Source organism: Balearica regulorum, chromosome 4 (genome assembly GCF_011004875.1).
Source record: "Balearica regulorum gibbericeps isolate bBalReg1 chromosome 4, bBalReg1.pri, whole genome shotgun sequence".
NCBI lineage: Eukaryota > Metazoa > Chordata > Aves > Gruiformes > Gruidae > Balearica > Balearica regulorum.
This window is the reverse complement of record NC_046187.1, coordinates 13778224-13797427: the sequence shown is the minus strand read 5'-3', so window position 1 is coordinate 13797427 and position 19204 is coordinate 13778224. Positions and strand designations below refer to the sequence as shown.

At 37.2% G+C, this 19204-nt stretch overlaps 1 protein-coding gene and 1 long non-coding RNA gene across 10 annotated transcripts in view; one reads left to right on the top strand and one right to left on the bottom strand.

Annotated features, from left to right (window-relative positions):
* Window positions 1-14068, top strand: part of LOC142601674 (uncharacterized) — a 79061-nt gene extending 64993 nt beyond the window's left edge. For 2 of the 3 annotated variants that reach the window (XR_012835225.1, XR_012835223.1), the window contains 3 exons: window positions 1302-1387; window positions 7243-7761; window positions 14032-14068. This is a non-coding gene — a long non-coding RNA (uncharacterized LOC142601674). The remainder of the gene's footprint in view (window positions 1-1301; window positions 1388-7242; window positions 7762-14031) is intronic. The other variant, XR_012835224.1, reaches the window with a different exon arrangement.
* Window positions 1-19204, bottom strand: part of IL15 (interleukin 15) — a 93564-nt gene that overhangs the window by 1432 nt on the left and 72928 nt on the right. For 5 of the 7 annotated variants that reach the window (XM_075751231.1, XM_075751230.1, XM_075751229.1 and 2 more), the window contains 3 exons: window positions 2627-2736; window positions 1269-1350; window positions 751-792 (listed from right to left, as the gene is read on the bottom strand). In XM_075751231.1, the coding sequence (XP_075607346.1) occupies window positions 751-792; window positions 1269-1350; window positions 2627-2736 (234 nt within the window). Of the gene's footprint in view, window positions 1-750; window positions 793-1268; window positions 1351-2626; window positions 2737-6600; window positions 6842-7681; window positions 11801-19204 lie in introns of those variants that run through there. The other 2 variants (XM_075751233.1, XM_075751232.1) reach the window with 2 other exon arrangements.

Below are 19204 nucleotides of genomic sequence, written 5' to 3'. Positions count from 1 at the left end.
TTAAACGTATCAGAATTAAATTAGTATTATTTTTAGTAGTTCTAGCACTTTCATTCAGAGATCTGAATTCAGAATGGGTAGGGGAGAAGAGAAAGTAGATATTACCTGTATTTCACAAATTAAAGAAAAAGAGGCAGAGGTACTGATTTCTTCATCAAGTCAACAATAAGGCAAGAATAAGTCCCAGGTTGTCTGACTTTCATATCAGACTGTCCCACTTTAAGAAAATCTTCCTGACACTACCAGGTATTAAATCAGCCATTACAATGGATTAACCTCTCTGGCTTAGTTCAGTTAAGAGAGTGCATGTGTCATGGCAAAAGCAAAGAAATGCACAGGAAGATGCTGACAGTTACTCTCCATATTCTATTTCTCTGGTATTTTATTCCATTAAATAGTGCATGATATTAAATAATCATCTTTGGAAGTATTTTTTTATCGCTTTTTTCTTCCATCGAATTACAAATGAATGCCAACATTATTTTAGCAGTGTTTGCTTTGATAAGATCATTTTGGATCATCTCTTTTAATTGATGAATTTTAATAGCAGATGATTCAATAAAAATAATACCTGCTTACATAATTTATCATAAGTATTGAAACTAAACAGAACTGTTCCTTCCAAGGTAAATTATTTGATTTCTGAAACTTTTCTCAAAACTAGACCAAAGCTACCTTAGGAGAAAGTTGCTAGTGAAGAAATGAAGCTACCATATTAGACCAGTTTGGTCAAATTTTAAGTTTACTTACATCCTCATCTGTGTTTGCAGTATATAAACTGACATCAATGTCCTGAAGGAAAACAAGAACCAGAATTATGAACATTAGCCAACAGATTTAGAGATGATAAAGCTAACTGTGCAAGATACGGATTAGCTTCAAGTTCAAAGGCCCAGTCCACCCAGGTACTGGGAGCCAGCAAGTCAGGGAATCTCAAAGTCACCTAGTAACCTGCAGGATGGGCTTCACTGTTAGGAGGACTCATTAGAATCAAGTCCCACGATACTTTCTCTGAAGGAGCTAACTCCCAAGCCCATTGCCCCATGTCTTATAAAAGTGAGAAAGAAAATAATGTTTAATTCTAGGGTCTGCAGTATTGGTCAATCCAATTCTCTTTAACCTTCTATTCCTTTGCTTCCACCCATGAAACAGCATTATACAAACACCTTTTCCTGCTCCCTGTCACTTCTTAGCTGAGTACAGTGCTACATATTTAATTATGTCTGCTCCTATGATTATATGAAATGCTGACTTTTTTATGAACTTACTTTGGATGCCTTGATCTGTTCCAAATCTTTCAGAACTTCCGTCCATTTGCAATGACCTGCTGCTGTCTTTGGTACATAAGCACTAAAACAGAAGAAAACCAGTGACCATAAGCTAAACAGTAGGTATACACAACGTTTATTCTGAAAAAAAGAGTCAGAGATTATTAAGATATCATAGATACATTGTTTACATGTATATATACACATAGCAAATGTGTGGGACAACTATATTTGACAAATCATAAAATTATATAGCTACATAAAAACTATATTTCAGAGTCACACACCATAAACAGTCAATGTGTTTTTTCAAAAAGGCCTGTTTTATAGAATGTAATGCAAGAGAAATGTTCAACTACTTAATGTAAAATACCTACAATTCTTTTAAAGTATACAAAAAAAAAAATCACAAATTTCAAAGTCTCTTATACTGCAGATTCCTTCCCCCCCTCCCCCCCCCGAATTTCTACCTTAAGCCCTGTAGAAATATTATTTGTCATTTACATATAATTTTTTGTGTACAGGAAAGATGCCTCCTGCTATGGATAAGATTTCGCTCAAAATGAACCACTAAAGGGTGGAAGGAAGATTTCCTTCTCCTTGGAAGGTTTTTGGAATGTGAATTGCAGTTTTAATCTGTTTGGTTCCTTAATTTGGATGCTTTTCAGTACTGCTGTACTATAAATAATATATGACAACGTAGAGAAAGACAGACCAATTGTTTTGGGAAGTTGGTTTAAAACAAGCAGTTGTTAGACATTTAAGCCTCAACCGAAGACTCAAAAATTACAAGATTTTTGTGAAAGGGAAAAAAAAAAAAAAAAGAGGGTTTCTAACAAGAATCAGAGGACACTTACCATGTTTTTGCCAGGGGGAGAGAGAGAGAAGAAACATCAGATCTTAGTAAAGAAATTTGACTGTACGAGGCACAAGGAGAAAACACATGGGACCTGTAGGCCCTAGAAGAAGGGCCGATTTTCTAAGACAGGAAACTGGAGTGAGAATGGAATTCTTATAATTCAGCATACATATTTAAAAATGTTCACGTGTGGTGGTTTTTTCATTGCAAAGATGTAGCAATTGATGGAGGTCTTTAAATGCAACAATTCCAACAACTTGAGGGTTATCATGGAGATTAGGGCCATGATGCCTTCTTGACCAGACTGAGTCTAGTCAAAGACAGAATAAAGTCAGGGACTTTATGGCCACTTATGAGTGGCCTATGAATCAGTAGGGGACTGCATATCATGGCAGCAGAGGGATTCACTCTCTAAAGTGACTGGAGGCAAGTAACAGCTGCAATAGTAAAAATAAATAATTTGTATTTACTATCTAATTATCATTGACTTTGTAGTTACCATAGAAAGATGATGATTAGTCTCATCTCATTCTTTAAAAGGCAAAAGAAATGGCTGTTCAGAAGAAGATACAGCTGATATTGCAGACAAATACTTTTCAGATGTGTTTTCTGAAAGACACAACCAAGATGATAGCTTATCACAATCTGATTTAACAGAATTTTGCTTTAGTACTGACTTAATTAATTTGAAAAGACATCCAATCAAGACAAGACTACCTGTTGTGAGTAGATTGAAAGACCAATTGACTTGTAACTTGCAGAAATACATAATCACTTTACATACCAGTTGGTAGAAAATCAGATGCTGAAGACACACTGCAAAAATCTGAACTCATGCTGGGCTCCCTATTTATTTATCTGTTCCTGCTGCAGACTGCAATTTAATGCAGGGATAATATTAAAGAACTTGTTTTGTTTTGTTTTCCATCCTGGAGATCTTACCCCTGCCTACCTTTTGCCACCCAAATTCTGAGAGTTACCTACAACTGTAATATTACCTACAATATTGTGGTTGCATATATATATGAAACTCCACATCAAATACATCAAATGCTATAGTTATGTGTATAGATTTGTGGTGGGTTGACCCTGGCTGAGGGCCAGGTGCCCACCAGAGCCACTCTATCACTCCCCTCCTTCACTAGACAGGGGAGAAAAGGTACAATGAAAAAAAACTTACGGGTCGAGATAAGGACAGGGAGAGATCATTCTCTAATTATCGTCACGAGCAAAACAGACCGAAACTTAGAGAGGGAATTCATCTTATTTATTACTAAGCAAAACAGAGTAGAGGAATGAGAAATAAAACCAAATCTTAAAACACCTCCCCCCACCCCTCCCATCTTCCCAGGCTCAACTTCACTCCCGGCTTCAACCTCCACCCCCCCCAGCGGCACAGGGGGACGGGGAGTGGGGGTTACGGTCAGTTCATCACGTGGTGTTTCTGCCACTTCTTCATCCTCAGGGGGAGGACTCTTCTCATTGTTCCCCTGCTCCAGCGTGGAGTCCCTCTCACAGGCTACAGTCCTTCACGACCTTCTCCAACGTGGGTCTCTCCCACGGGGTGCAGACCTTCAGGAGCAAACTGCTCCAGCGTGGGTCCCCCACGGGGTCACAAGTCCTGTCAGCAAACCTGCTCTGGCGTGGGCTCCTCTCTCCACGCATCCACAGGTCCTGCCAGGAGCTTGCTCCAGCGCGGGCTTCCCACGGGGCCACAGCCTCCTTCAGGTGCCTCCACCTGCTCCGGCGTGGGGTCCTCCACAGGCTGCAGGTGGAATCTCTACACCCCCTCATCCTCCCTCCATGGGCTGCAGGGGGACAGCCTGCTTCACATGGCTTCACCACGGGCTGCAGGGGAATCTTGCTCCGGCGCCTGGAGCACTCCTGCCCCTCCTCTTCACTGACCTTGGTGTCTGCAGATGTTCTTACATCTTCTCACTCCTCTCTCTGGCTGCAAAAGTGCTCTCTAACTGGTTGTTTGTTTTTTTTTTCTTTCTTAAATATGTTATCACAGAGGTGATGATTGGCTTGGCCTTGGCCAGCGGCGGGTCCGTCTTGGAGCCGGCTGGCATTGGCTCTGTCAGACACAGGGGAAGCTTCTAGCAGCTTCTCACAGAAGCCACCCCTGTAGCCCCCCCCCCCCCCCCCCCCCCCCCCCCCCCCCCCCCCCCCCCCCCCCCCCCCCCCCCCACCCCCCCCCCCCCCCCCCCGCTACCACAAACCTTGCCACGCAAAACCAACACAAGATTTTAAACATAATATTTAGATACGGTATATATTTATATTCTTTATATAGTGTAGGTACATCTAATACTGGGAAGTGATACATTTAAGAATTCTGTCAGTGGAGTCTGGCAAGTAGAAATAGGGAGGAGGTTGTGAGCTGTTGCATTGACTGTCAGGAAACATTTCACTCTGCACAGCCAACATTCCAACCTTTGTTCCAAAGTCACAAGTCCTCTGATTTAAGCTGATACAATTCCTTCATGGAGCTTGGTTAATTATCTGCAACTGTACTTTTGAGCCAAGGTTTTATTTCTTACCATATGTGCAACACTTTTATATTAACTGATTCAAATGATATTTCTTTAGCAGTGGTTTATTTACATACTAACTTGCAACTGAATACTTAAAAATGGACCAGAGAACATAATAAAACAAGAGCTAGCACCGTGCAGTGGTAAAAATACCAAAATGGGAGGACAATCCATGCATTGTCAGGTTTGCAGCTAACTTGCTGAAAACCACCTTATTAAAGCATCTACTGGCAAAGCCAGGAGAGTAATACTACATGTGTCACAGGGGACTTCTGAAGGGTATTTGTAACAAATATTTGTTACTCTCTTAAATAGAAAATGTTTTAAACACATTGCAATTATTTTGTTTTCAAAACCCTCAGATATAGCTGAAATAGCATAATAATCTAATCACTACATACATTTCCAAACTCACTAATGGAAAGCAATGACAGACCCTTTTATCACCTCTGTGTGTCCAAAACCTGTTAAATAAGAAGTATATAAATGAATAATAGATAATCTAAATTAAAGTAAGGCCAGAGCAAGTAATATCTCATCCATCTTCTGAACTATTTCAGTATGGAACATGCTGTGTTACTGTTACCCAAAGTATGTCTAAAAACAATGCTTAACCTGTTACTGTTTCCACAAACAAATGGAAATTGAAAAATATGTGAGTATTAAAACTAAAATGCAAAGTATATATAAATATATATTTTGCAAACATACAAGAATGTAACGGAAAAGAAATACTAACTGCCTGGCTATGGTCAAAAGAGCTAAATCGTTTTGTTATCATATGACAGAAAGCCTGTAACCTTTCCGTGGTTAATATTGTTTGATCTGAAACTTGTCATGGTGTTGGTTTTGGTTTGGTTTTGGGGGGGGGGGGGGTGGTGTTTGTTTGTTGTTTCTTACATCTGCATACATATTGATTTGATTTGCCAGTCCTTTAAAAATACCCTATTTGGATTTTGGCTTTTTTTAAAAAAATTTAATTGAGGTTCAAAAGTAACTTTATGGGGAAACTCAAAACACATTTAAAGAAATTTAAAATCTGATTTGTTGGATATAACTGAGGAAAACATGTTTTAATCCCATGTTTTCATTTTTAAAACATGTTTTAACAAATTATTTTAAAATGTTTTAGAAACATTTTGCAATAAGTAAACATTTTCATCATTTTACAAGCCAGTTTTTTATCAGAGATTAGGTGGCTACAAATGAAATATGAAAGACTTATGCTGAGTCCTTAAGCATTTACCAGCTTTGTGTTTCATAATTAGTATTATGGGGCCTTAAAAGCCGATTTGAGAGGGAGTTCAGTCCAAATGTATTGTCAAATTTATACTGTAGAACAAAGTGTTCAAGTAAGGAAAATAATACATCATAGTCCATAATGAATAATGGGCCAGGGTTATCATTAGTTTGTCATTTGTTTCCTTTTTTTTAATAATTGTTCCCTGTGATGACAATGGAACACTGTGCTCTTAATGATTAATGTAATTGTCTTGATCTTTGGTTTTCTTAAATATGGTAGGTAATATTTTATTGTAATGAAATAATCATTGCTAATTCAAAATAAAGCTTAGGTTTTAGAAGTAATAAGAACTCGTACTGGTTGTAAAATATATAAAAAATATACTTCATGCATACTCTAAAGGGCATTCCATTTGTTTATAAAGAGGTTCTTAATGTCCAGTAGATCACCTAACACATTCCTTTCAACAGTTCAGGGCCATTTTCTACTTTAATTTCTTAATTAATTTATCCAAACTACTATTCAGCAACATAAGGAATGTTAGCTCACTTACATGCTTTGACAAATTATTCTCCTGCCTTGAACACACTTTGTTGTAATGTAAAATTTTTCTTTGGCTAGTGTCAGTTTTTTCATTTTCTATTTAATCATTAACCAATTGTCCTCTGTCTTCATTATCTCTCTGATACTTACGCTTGTTTTATGGAAGCTTGAACTTTGGACAAGGGAGCAGTTCATATTTAAATACATACATATTTTTATCTGTAGCTTGTGTCCTGATAACCTGCAATTCTAGGTTAAGGATTAAAGACTTTGTAAGTGAATATGTGTTGTTTACAAAATGCAATTGAGAGTGATGATATACACAATAATCTGGAAAGGAATGCTGTTTTTTTATAATTAAGTTAAAATGAAGCAGTTTAAGAGCGGTTACCACTGAGTAAAATCTAAGCCACTGTAGTACTGTTTTCTCTTCGAAGAAGCAAATGTATAAGCAAATGAAAAACTTTTTCTTCAGAAGGCAGAAACAGTTGCTGGCTTTGCTGTTTTGGCTGTCACAGAAACTATAATCCAAGTTAGTCAAAAGAAAATATTCATAGCTCTTTACAATATTTAAGTTACCTGTGAAGGAAAATACTGAAAGCTAAAATTACATGTCTGCCTATTATACCATATATCTAAATTTCTTTATCAAGATTTGCTTATAAATTTCTCAGTGAATCCTTGAGATGTGGTATTCATAACTAAGAAAGTTTAGTTCCTGTGCAAGTTGGAGTTATCTACAAAGGTCCACTATTTTTTATTGCTTATTTTGAACTGTATTTTTATTCTTAGTTGGAGAATTTGGATCCTGAACCTACAAGTCCTTGACCACTTCTTCTTTATGTGTGCATATGCTTTCAATACTGTCCTTCAGTCTAAAACAGCTCTTTTCTTCATTGGGATCCCTCTTTGACAAGTAAGTAGACAACAGTGTTTTCTCAGCCTCCATTTTGCTAGATTATTGTACCAAATCTGGTCGGAATTGAGTTAATTTTCTTCATAGTAGCTGGTATGGTGCTATGTTTTAGATTTGTGGCCAAAACAGCGTTCATAATCTCGCCTGTGTTTTAGCTATTGCTGGACAGTGCATGCAAGGCCTTCTCTTTTTCTCACTCTCCCATACCACCCTCAGCAAGTGGGCTGGGGGTGCACAATAGGTTGAGTGGTGACGTGACCAGGACAGCTGACCCAAACTGAGGAAAGAGATACATCGTACCATGTAACATCATACCATTAAAAGGAGGTGAGGAGTTCTTCAAAGGGATCTACTGCTCAGAGACTGGCTGTGCATTGGTCTGCTTGTGGGAGGTGGTGAGTGATTGCTTTTGCATTACTTTTTTCTTTTTCCCTTTTTTTCTTTACTTATTGAACTGTCTTTATCTCAGTCCCTGAGTTTTTCTCACTTTTACCCTTCCAGTTCTGTCTCCTGTCTGGCTGGGGTGGGGAGCGAGCAAGCAACTGAGTGGCAGCTTAGCTGCCAGCCAAGATCAACCCGCTACAACTATGCAATGCAGTCTTTTGAAGACACTTGCCTCCGTGTCCTTGATCTTCCTAGCAATCCTCATCTGCTGCATTGTTCTTGAAAACAAGTGACCAGAAGCATACAAAATACTGAGATCTCATGAAGGATTTAGAAACTGGTGCTAGTATTTTCACCTTCCATGGGAAATAGGGAACTGGGTGGTGCCAGTGTTTTCTTCATGACTGTATCACACTGGTGGCTCATACTTCAATAATATATTCCCCTGCAAGAACTTTATGTCGAGGTCTTTCAGAATCCTGGAATGTCTCAAGAATCCTTCACTATTTGCAAAAAACCCTCCCCAAAAAACCAAAACCCAAACAAAAAAAACCCCAAATCTAACCTGCTTAATTTTGATTATTCTCATTTTTTCCCTAACTTCTTCACCTCTAGCACATAGCTTTTTTCTTGATCACTCCTTTCTCCCTTTGCCTCTGGGTGGTGCTGATAGGTGTCACTAGTCCTTCCATTCCTTACTCCGGTAAGCAAATCATCTTCCTCAGACTGTTGTCTCTTGTGACACCCTGTATTACATTTTTGTTCATCCTTGGTTTCTTGATTTACTTCTCTTTTTTGTGTGTATGATGTATTGCTCTTCTCTTATTTGTTGTCATGCATTTTTTTTCCTGCTGATTTCTCATATTCACTTTCTAGTGCATTAGACCTCTTCTTGCACATTATTTATCCTATTTTAATCTATACTTCTGCCCTGTTCTACACATATGTGTCCCTAGCACTTTTTTCTTTGACATCTCATGCAACAAAGGTCTGTAAATCTTCTCTTCTTTTTTCTGTTACTGCTGCAAATTTCCGTCTAAAATCATACCGTGACCTCCAGCTCTCTGTAGTCCTTGGTCGTTTTATTGAGCAATGTCTCAGGCATAAAGTGGTTTTCTCAGGTCCATATTCAAGTGTACTGTCTACATCATGCAGAGCTGAATTCTGCACTCATTCATTTGTATTGTTTCTGCAATTCTTCTCTTTCAGTGTCTCCTTTGCCACAATAATTATAGCCTCCTGTAGAGAACTCTGCCTCCTCGCCCAACAAAATCTCATCCTACGGCTCTTGTTCTGCTGTTCTCTGTTTGTTGGCTCCATTCATTAATTGTTCTGTCCTCTTGTGCTAGGACAATCCCTATCAAGGAGACAAATCGTCCAGGAGCTGCACAACTAGAGTGCTGCATCTATTTAAGTTTGTGTATTGTGCATAATATTTTAGTTCCTTCTCTATGCTCAGAAGCATAGAGAGCATTTTTAATGTCAGAATCTGTACGATTGAGAAGAAAATGAGATGTTTTTCCCATTTGTGTCCTAGTCTTGTAAAAAAGAAGCGCTTTTTTTTTTTTTTAAAGATTTTTTTTTTTTTAAGGAGAGAAGCCATGGAGAGTAAAGATTTCATAAACTAATGGAAGTGACTAGAAAAGGAATGGAGCTCATAAAGCAAAGCAATACTTCCGAACTAGATAGATGTTTTAATATTGAGGCCTTAAATAAGTGATTTTGAAATCAAATTTTCATGGATCATGAGTAAGTTTTAGAGGAAAGATATGTTCTTAGTGCCTTGTTATGGAGTAAATGCTGGAAAACACTCCAAGTCAAAGGAACAGACTCATTGAAGGATCTCTCTGCTCTTTCATTCCTAAGTTCTTCTAGGTGGTTTAAAGGGAACAAACAAAGGGAAACAAACAAACAAAAAAACCCAACCCTGAATATGAATGTGTCAGAATGTATTTATTCTGACAGGGTAGAATTCAGAGATAAAAACAAAGAACCACATTAATGTACTCTGAGACAATAAGAAACTCTGTAACAGATGCTACCTACAGGTGCAGCCCTCTAAACACACCTTGAAAGTAATTTAATTTGTGTGTTACCAATATCAACAGAAATTGATTGAAAACAGAATATTTTTCTATGATGGGATCTAGTACCAGGGCCTTAAATCCTTTCCCAATTTCTACAGCCTATTCCCATCTATTGAAGAAACATATTTTACAGCTCTGGTAAATTCTGAACACCAGTTGATGTAGCAACCATTATAAAGTTGCTTCTTTGCTATCATGGTGCCTGAATCCATTATGATTCCACAGCCATTTTAGTTCCTTTTCTCCCTTCCTACCCATCTTTGCACAACAGCCCAGGAAATCAGCCCTCAAGTTCCACCAGGTGTTACCAGCAGCTCTCGTCCTCACGGTTTTGAAGGCAAAGAGCAAGCTTTCCACATTTCTGTCTAGCTTGTACTTACTGATCCAGAAGGGAAGTCACTGAGTGTTAAACTGAATCACATGCCTGAATGCTTGTCCGGATGAGAGCCAAAACATGCCTTAGATTGTTACGTCTTCAAGCCTTTATTCTACAAAGCTGAAGTGCTTTCTCAGAAGTTTTGTATTTAGCTAGAGTTAGGCAGGCTAAAGCATTTTTGGAGCTGACATTTTAAAATTGAGCATTCTTTAAATATTATTCCTATTTGATTACTTCCGTTTCACCCCTTTTCCCCTAAGAACTCTAGCTTTCCTTGTTTTTATTGTATAGTGGTGACTCTCCTGGGGAGTACTATTCTACCTAGCTTATTCTGCTTGTATGTGAGCAGTGTTGACGTTCAGTAGAGTATTATCAGTAATCAGCATGGCAGGAAACTTTTTCAGGTTAATCACTTATGCATTTATGTCTTCTTGGTTTGCTTAAATACTTGTTGATTTGCTTTTGACAGTCATCCAGCAGGACTTCATTCTCCTATATGCTCTTGCTAACTGGCATGTATGCCAGAAAGTGAAGTTTGCAATGCCTGTTTGAAAATTTTCCAAAAGGTTGCAAAGTCATTGCTATTCCACTCAATACCTTAAACATCAGAAGTTGAAATGTGAGAAGTTAAATAATTCCTTTGACCTTTTTTTGCAAAACATGCTTGAGGCCTGGGGCTCATACCATTGCCTTATGAAGATGTGTCCTATACTTGGCTATAGGCCTGAGAGGAAGTTTGTCCTTCATGCAAAGAATGATTTTTATACCTTTCCAAAGAACCTTACAGTCAGTATGAATATTATAAATTAAGAGCTTTCCTTTTAGTCCATCTGCTTTTGGTAATTTGTCAGTCACAGTCTCAGAACAATGCATACTCCACGACCACAGGCCTCTTCCATTAATAGCTCTGCTTGAAATAAGGGTGCCAGGTCCCTATTTACATGATTGAGAGACCAAGACAGCAAACATGTTGCTTACTCCATAGGTTAGACTTACCCCTTGCCTGTCAATTCAGGATCTCTCTCTTAAGCATTTTTTGCCAGCTGGCAAAATCCAACCAGAAAAGACAGCTAATACACACTTCTTTCTTTTTACATCCTTCCATGTAATGTCAGTCTTTTCAAGGTATCAATCACTTATTAAATTATGAAAGATCAACTTAATGTTGTCCTGATGCAAGTATATATGACATTGATGTTTGGATTGCTTGATAAACACAGTGATTGATAAATAGAGAAGCCCCAAGTTTTGGTAGTGGCAAAATTAATGAGTTAAAGGCAGTCAGTAAAGAGGAAGTACACAGCACAAAACTCAGTTGTAGGGCACAGATGGTTAGCTTGACCATTTATCCCCAAGCAACCCCCCTCAGTATGCAATATGCTATAATTAGTGAAAAGACCTTTCAGAGTATACTCTCCTGGATTAGTAAGCAGTTGAATCACCGAACATTTGAAATGTAAAGAACATTAATAAATCACCAAAAAAAAGAGCCAGAACTAGTCAGCACTGAAGATTGTTTAGCAAAATGTGTCCTGATCCATATATGCTGTTAGGCATTCTGTATAAATATTATTTGTGATATTTTTATGCCATGGCAACAAATATCCAACAAGGAATGAAAATACAATTAGGCATAAAATTTTTGTGTGTTTAGGGGTAGGATGTTAACATCTAAACTAGTGCCAAATACAGAACTTAATAGTAAAAATATAAAGGATATCATACTGTGCATGAGAGCTGGAAATCCTGAGACCACAAAATAGTTATCACAGGAGCAACTGCTGGATGAATAATATCTCAGTCTTAGCAAAATAGCTCGGAGACGATGAATAACATCATATGCTAATAGAGGTCTGTAACACACTTGTAATAGATAGAAGACAAAAATAGCAAATGCAGTTCTCAAAATGGTAAAGTAAGGCAGTGTTTTCAGAGCTTTTTTGAAAAAAAGGAAAATTATCATCTATGACCCTCTCTTACAGCAATACTTTTACTGGAATTTACTGGATCCTGAAGTAAATAGGCAGGATGAAGTTTGAAATACTCTACTTTTTCTTGTGCTTTTTTTCTTCTTTAAAGAGCAGAATGAAATCCTAATGTGTGTCAATTGCCATAGCTTTACTGAAACCAATGAAGTTATTTCCGTTTCCAGAGTTGTTGAGAATTTCACTGAAATGTTAACCTGAGAAAAAGATTTATTGAACAACCAAGGAAAGCAGCACACAAACTTCCAAAAGAAATATTGTAAACAGATCAATAGGCAGAAAAAATTAGTATGAGGATTCAAAGAAAGAGCAACAAAATATCTCTGCTATAGATTTGTTTCATATTTCTGCATAGGAAAGGCAAACAAATTTGGAAAGGAAATTATTTCTGCTTTATACTACTCTAAATCACTTATAAATAACAATGCAGTAAGACTTACAGCAAGTGAGCAATCATCCTTAGTTTCTTGCCTTAGGATACAGGAAAATTGATTATGGGAAAAGCTCTAGTGTGTGCTACAGAAGCCTCCCCCTTTCTTGTAAATTTTGAATGTATTTTTGTGGAATGTAGCAAATTATGACATTGCACACTGAACCACTTTTTCTATATGTACACAAGTGGTGAGTGCAATACAGTAGTTGTCATTATTTGAGGTTTCTTCAATTGTATGGATGATGGTTTTCCTTCATTTCTTGGCTGCCAAACCAAGAGGAATGGAAAAGGTTATGTGTGTGCAAACTAATGAGAACTGAAGCAATACTAAATTACACTGATTTCTGTATCATAGCTCTTAAAAAAGAATAAATGGTAGTCATAGTTCTTAACAGTGCAGCACAACACTCATTCAGAAAACTTCACATTTTCTTTCGGACAGAGTAAGATGAGTCTACTAGCGAGTGCATTCATTTAGACAAAAGTGGTTTTAAAGATTGAAAAAAGTACCTCACAGGGATGTTAAAAGCATTTGTATATAAAATAATTGGCAATACAGCAAAGCACAAATAAATCCCTGGGCACCTTTGTATTATAAAACTGCATGGAACGATATTATTGAAAAGGAGTAACCTCCTAGATAAAATTACAGGTCTGCACTCTGGGATTGCTTACTGCATTGATTTAACATACAGGATGTTAAGCCAAAAGCAACTCACTGTGTTGACAGTAATTAGGTGATAATAAATGTTTCTGCTATGCTCATACAAGATGCAACATAAACTGTAAGAGATGAAATACACATTGTAAGTTTAACCCATGACCACGTTGCAAAAAGTCAATCAATTCTATTAAATTAATATGTATGTGTATATATATTATTTACAGAATTACTATTAGTCTGCTAAGTAAAAGAAACAATTTGGGAGATAATGCAGCCTGCCAGAAAAATTAATACTTCTTACAAATAGGAAAGTGCATATCTTCGGATCAACATCAATCAATTAAAAATGAAAAAAAATTAGTCTCATTTTCAAAACGGACTGTTTTCAACAGCTCCCACTGAAATAAATGTCTGATTCAGCTGCAGGGAACTGGTCTAGTAAACGTGCCACATCCACCTTGTGGGAAGGTATAAGAGATACGATAAAGATAATATTTCCCTATAGTCTTTTTTCCAGGCAAAGTTTTTTTTCATCACTTTCGAATGGTAAAGCTAGAAATTAGTTCTATGTCATTCTAAGCAAGGGGTGATACAGTGTTTGATCTGCCTCACAAACGTAGCATAGCAGAGAATATGGCTGACGTGTATGATGAAGAATTTAACACTTTCCTTCCGTAAAATCAGGAATTTCTACATTTCTGAGTTCACTGATTTTTGTTCCAACTCACTTCTCCAGAAGCTGAACTCCTGAACTGCTGAACTAGATGACTTCTGAGAAGACACACCTAGAAGTTTTCAACGCTTCTGCAAGAACAGGTCCAGTACCACTTCAGTCCCAGAAAAAAAAACTTTCTTAATTTTTTTCAAAATCTTACGTGATTTTTCCAAAATGAACTATCCATTCCTGCCACTCTACAATACCCCTGCTGTATGCCATCTCAGAAGGTCTTTCTTTCAAATTGATTAGGCCAGATTTAATATTATCGTTTTACACTTAGATATTCAGCCTGCAAGTTGCTGTGTCTGCTCTTTTCCCACTGACTTTCCTACCTTTTGCTTTCAGAGCCTGACTCACTTTACTGGTCTTTGTCTTAAACCTGTATAGGCAGCCAATAACAGTTTTGCATCAGAGTAGCCATGCAGGAGTCGTCTTGTTGAAAACCTGTTTTATATTAAATCTTCTTTACACAGCTTCTAAACACTCAAAGGCCTGCAGAAGGTCCTGTTGTAAGAAGTATGTCAGCCATAATGACTTTTCATTAGCCCTTGCTGGTCTTCAGGTAGCATGTACCTTATAAGTAAGTTGTAATAGGCAGATGAGAAAGAGTTATAGTCCTCACAGGTTAAAAGTTGGGTACATGTCCCTGATATGAATTAGAGAATTTAGGAATAGCAGAGCTGACTGTAAGCAAAAGTCCTCTAGGCCTGATGTCTCCAACCACAGCCAGTTGTGAATGCCAAGGGAGGAGTATACTGATATATCCCTGATATATCCTCCAGTCTCCATCAAAGGAGAGTGCAGATAAAGCTTGTCAGATTTGGGGCTAGTGTTTTCAGCTTTATAACTTCTCAAGCCTTTTTTCCCTGCTGTTTGCCAGCATAGATAAATATTTTCTTTTTAATTGATTTTTTAGAATTTTATGTAGCAGTTTCTTCTGTGTAATTATTTTTTCAGCTTACATTTCAAATTTTGACAGGCAATGTTAAGTTCTAAACTTAAAATACAAGGGTATTTAAAAACACAAAATGTTACTATTAATGAGGCCTCTTCATAATGTAATTTTATAAAGACTACTGCTTTTACAAGTTTGTATAACCCAAGGGAACATATATTTCATTTTTTAGGTCAGCTTGAGTTTTCTAAAAGTCACAATGTCACTATCTTGAGTAAACATACATATTATTTTCAGACGTTGCAATGGAACAAATGCTGGTATTTACCCTTTTCCTGAAAACAAGTATTTCATTTCTTTGTGGTTTCGATCTATTTATTTTTGTTTCAGTTCACCAGGCACTGTAAGCACATTTTCATCATTTGAAATAGCTATTTCAAAACTAAGCAACCTAGTTGCAAAAGAGAAAACAAATTGTCTTCTCTCTTAGTTGCAAACTGTGAGTGGAAAAAATGCGTGGAAGGGCTGTCCATTACTAATTCTAAATACCTGGGACAATGTACCATGCTTTAAAGATTACTTTTGGCACCAAGGCAGGCACGTATAGAATTCTTCAGAGTACATAGCAAAGTTACATCCCATAGACCCAAGCTTGTGGTCAGCTGAGGGGATGATAAACATCATTTTATTCTATTGGTTTCAGTAACAGTAAGGCATTTATACTATTCAAACGCCTAGCATATTTTTTCCAAAGGTGCTTCCCTGTCCTTCAGAAAATCTGAGCAATACTGAGCAAAAAGAATAACCTATTGGTTTGAGAATGCTCCTTTTTTATTCTGTATCAGAAATAGTTTAGCTACTCATACTGAACTCATTCAAGAGAAGATTCAAATATTCTCTGTGTGTTACTTCCATTCCCATTTGTTTGCAATTGAGGCTGACAAAAGTTGTAAGCAAATTACAAAACAAGCTAGCAAGGAAACAAGTCATCATTCACAATCTTATGGATAAAAACATTGTAACAGTTAAGAATCTGAGTGTATAACTTTAAAAATTGCTTAAGAAATATGGCATATTATGGGTTTTTCTGGTTAGAAATACTAAGTAGTACATTTTAAAGTAAAGGTTTCTTTCATTTGCAAAAAATTTAGTGGCTATGTGAACTAGAGAAAATGACCTTATCTTTAGAAAATAATTGAAGTATAAACAGAAATCAAAATTAAGATCCATGATTTAATGAAGGAGATTTTTTGTTTTCTGATATTTAAGTCAGAGCAAAACAAGGGTCTTAAATTGCTTCGAGATAAATTAGTCTGTCCTAGTTCTTGGATGGTACCATACTTTCGATATGGTATGAGCACTGAGCTGTTAGGAAAGGTACTGGCAAAAACCTTCAGGATCCTATAAATCACAGAGGATCACTACTAGCCCCCCGTCTTGTTGGATCACCTTATTGTTGAAAAGTCACTTTTACTAAGTGTAATCCGGTGTTTGTCTGTAGTTGGCCTTCTCAACATTTATACATCAGTTCATTTTCAATGCTGTATCTTACTCACAGTTGTAGTCAAATTATCTATTAGTTTCTTGTTAAAAATTATCACATAGACACAGCACATAAATTTACATTATTGTCAAGTCATTCATCTTTAGCTGGATGAAAACTACTTTGTCCTCACTGTGACCCATGTGTCTTGAAATCACACACAGTTTAAAATGAGACCTGAAATATTCATGTGTCATTTAAATTATGAAAAATAATCTACAGGCATCCATAAGGTCTTATGGATCTGAGAGATATTTTCAGTTACATGAGGGCAGGAGACGAGTGGGAGTTTTGTCCTTAAAAAAAAAGAAAAAAAAAAAAAGAGGAGGGGAAGACAGAAAAAAGAGGAGGGGAAGACAGAAAAAAGAAGGAATTCTTTCAAAAGTAGAATATGAGAAAAGTTTGATTCCCTTGAGGAAAAAAGTCTCATAGATACTTGAAGAGTAAATGTATCAGTAGTGTACATGCTTGTCATGGTTTAACCCAGCAGGCAGCTAAAACAACCACACAGCTATTCACTCACTCCTCCCACCTCACTTCCCCCAAGTTTGTATACTGAGCATGATGTCATATGGTATGGAATATCCCTTTGGCCAGTTGAGGTCAGCTGTCCTGGCCATGTCCTCTCCCAGCTTCTTCGGCACCCCCAGCCTCCTCATTAGCAGACCAGTATGAGAAGCTGAAAAATCCTTGACTGCTCAGCAACAACTAAAAACATCAGTGTGTTGTCAACATTATTCTCATCCTAAATCCAAAATGCAGCACTAAAAAGCTGCCTGGATTATAGGTGTCTAACTGCTGAAGATTGTTTTTCTCAAATCTCAAGATAAATTTGAATACTAGATAGGAGAGCTATACTTTGTGTTCTAATCAGCTGAGAGACTGCAAATGGTAGCAGCAGGTACCCATAACAGAATTTTCAAGTGGGTTTATGCCCATGGGGAATTCAGAGTCAGTGCATCATGGCTCTTCACTAGCTTTCCCTATATTCTCACTAGCTCCCAGTTCCTTGCTTCTGCCTGTTAAGGAAATGAAAGCAAATGGATTGATTTTGAACTATTGGCTCCTACAGGGAGAAATGATGGCATCAGCCGAGGGATACGTGTAAAATCAGTGCCTGTAGTGATGACCCAACTGTTTTGTGTTCCAAAAACGTTTTTGACTAATCAAACTAGGCATCCATTCAGTTACAGAATAGGTGTGGTAGAAATGACATTCACACCAGAACACGGGGTAGGTTCAGCCGGTGAAGATCGCTTTCTGCCTCCTGGCACTGTTTTCACATTTCCCAACACCACTGAAGTCATGGTGCTGAACAAATCCTCCAGAAGTTTGTCTTCATCCTCAAGTTGATAATCAGAAGTGTTCTATACTAAATTATGTCATAATAATTTATAGAGACAATGTAGATATTTCAAGAGTCTTCCACTTGAAACGGAGACAAAAATCATGTAAATACAGCAACTTGACATATGTTTTCCTTCAACAATAACAAATTCCTCTCCTGATCCAAGGTGCCTTGTCCCACAGCTGAGCCCTGAGGCATCTTCTTATCCAGAGCTTGCTATTGAGAACAATCCTCAACTCTCCTTTCGCCCTCCAGTCTTTGTCAGCTCCAGCTTGGACATCACCGTTCCTCCAACACAGATGCATACACTGTGTTTCTGGCTAGAAGAATAAGCCGACCCCTTTCATAAATCAGGATTGTGAGGGCAGAGACTTGTCATGTGTCTGTCATTCTTCAGGAGTACTAGACCCCAAATGCTTCATCACATCCTGAAAAACTTTACATTGAAAAATTCCAGCCTTTATGAAAGGGTGGGGGTATTCCTGAGATAAAATTATCAATGAATATGTCTCCCAAAATCAGGCCAAATTTAATATCTTCACTGTATTTTCTTCAAGTTTTACCATAAAAATTAAATAAGAGTGTATTTTGTGATAAGCTTTTGTTTCAACATTTACAGAAAATGAATGCTGGACTGACTCATTAAACTCTTTTTTAAAATCTTAAAGTTAACCTACACAGTCTTCATAAAGGTACATGTCTCTTACTCTGAAATTGACCCTTTCCATATTATATTGTTAATATATCATGTGTATTTTAATTCTGTTTTTAGAAAGGGTGAATGCAATACAAAAGAACACTGTAACTATGTAATTTAGCAGAAATAGAACAAAGCTTGAAACTTTGATTCATGCATCAATCGAAGTAAAATAGCTTAATGCATCCCTTTAATAATTTAAAGCCTTGCAGTTTTTATAGAGCTGTGAGATCTATTTAGATGTTTTCTAGCAATGTTTGGGCCTGATATAAATTTTCTTCAATAGTTATAGTCTGACCTGATAGCAGCATACTGTGTTTCAGAATCTCAGTAGTACGTGAATGGCTTTGAAGATTTTTGGAAAAAAAGAATTTGCCCATTCCTCCTAACCATCTTTGATGTGATGTGGCAGATGTACCTTTTTCTACATTTCCTACTTGCTTTTAATTGTCTTTCATGGGTCTGCTGGAGCTAAGCAGAACTGAGCAAAGCCAAGCACAGGAGATCAAAATCAATGGAAAAACATACTGGGAAGCTTGGGCAGTTTTCCCAAAGCTGTGCTTGTTTACTTTAATTGTAATGACCTCCTAATGGTGTGTATTTCTCAATTCGTAGTATATTCATATTCCTTTTGTTTTACAATTGCAGAGGTCAGAAGATAAGCACAGTTAAAAGATACTTTTTGAGTCACTTCCAAATTGTGGTTAA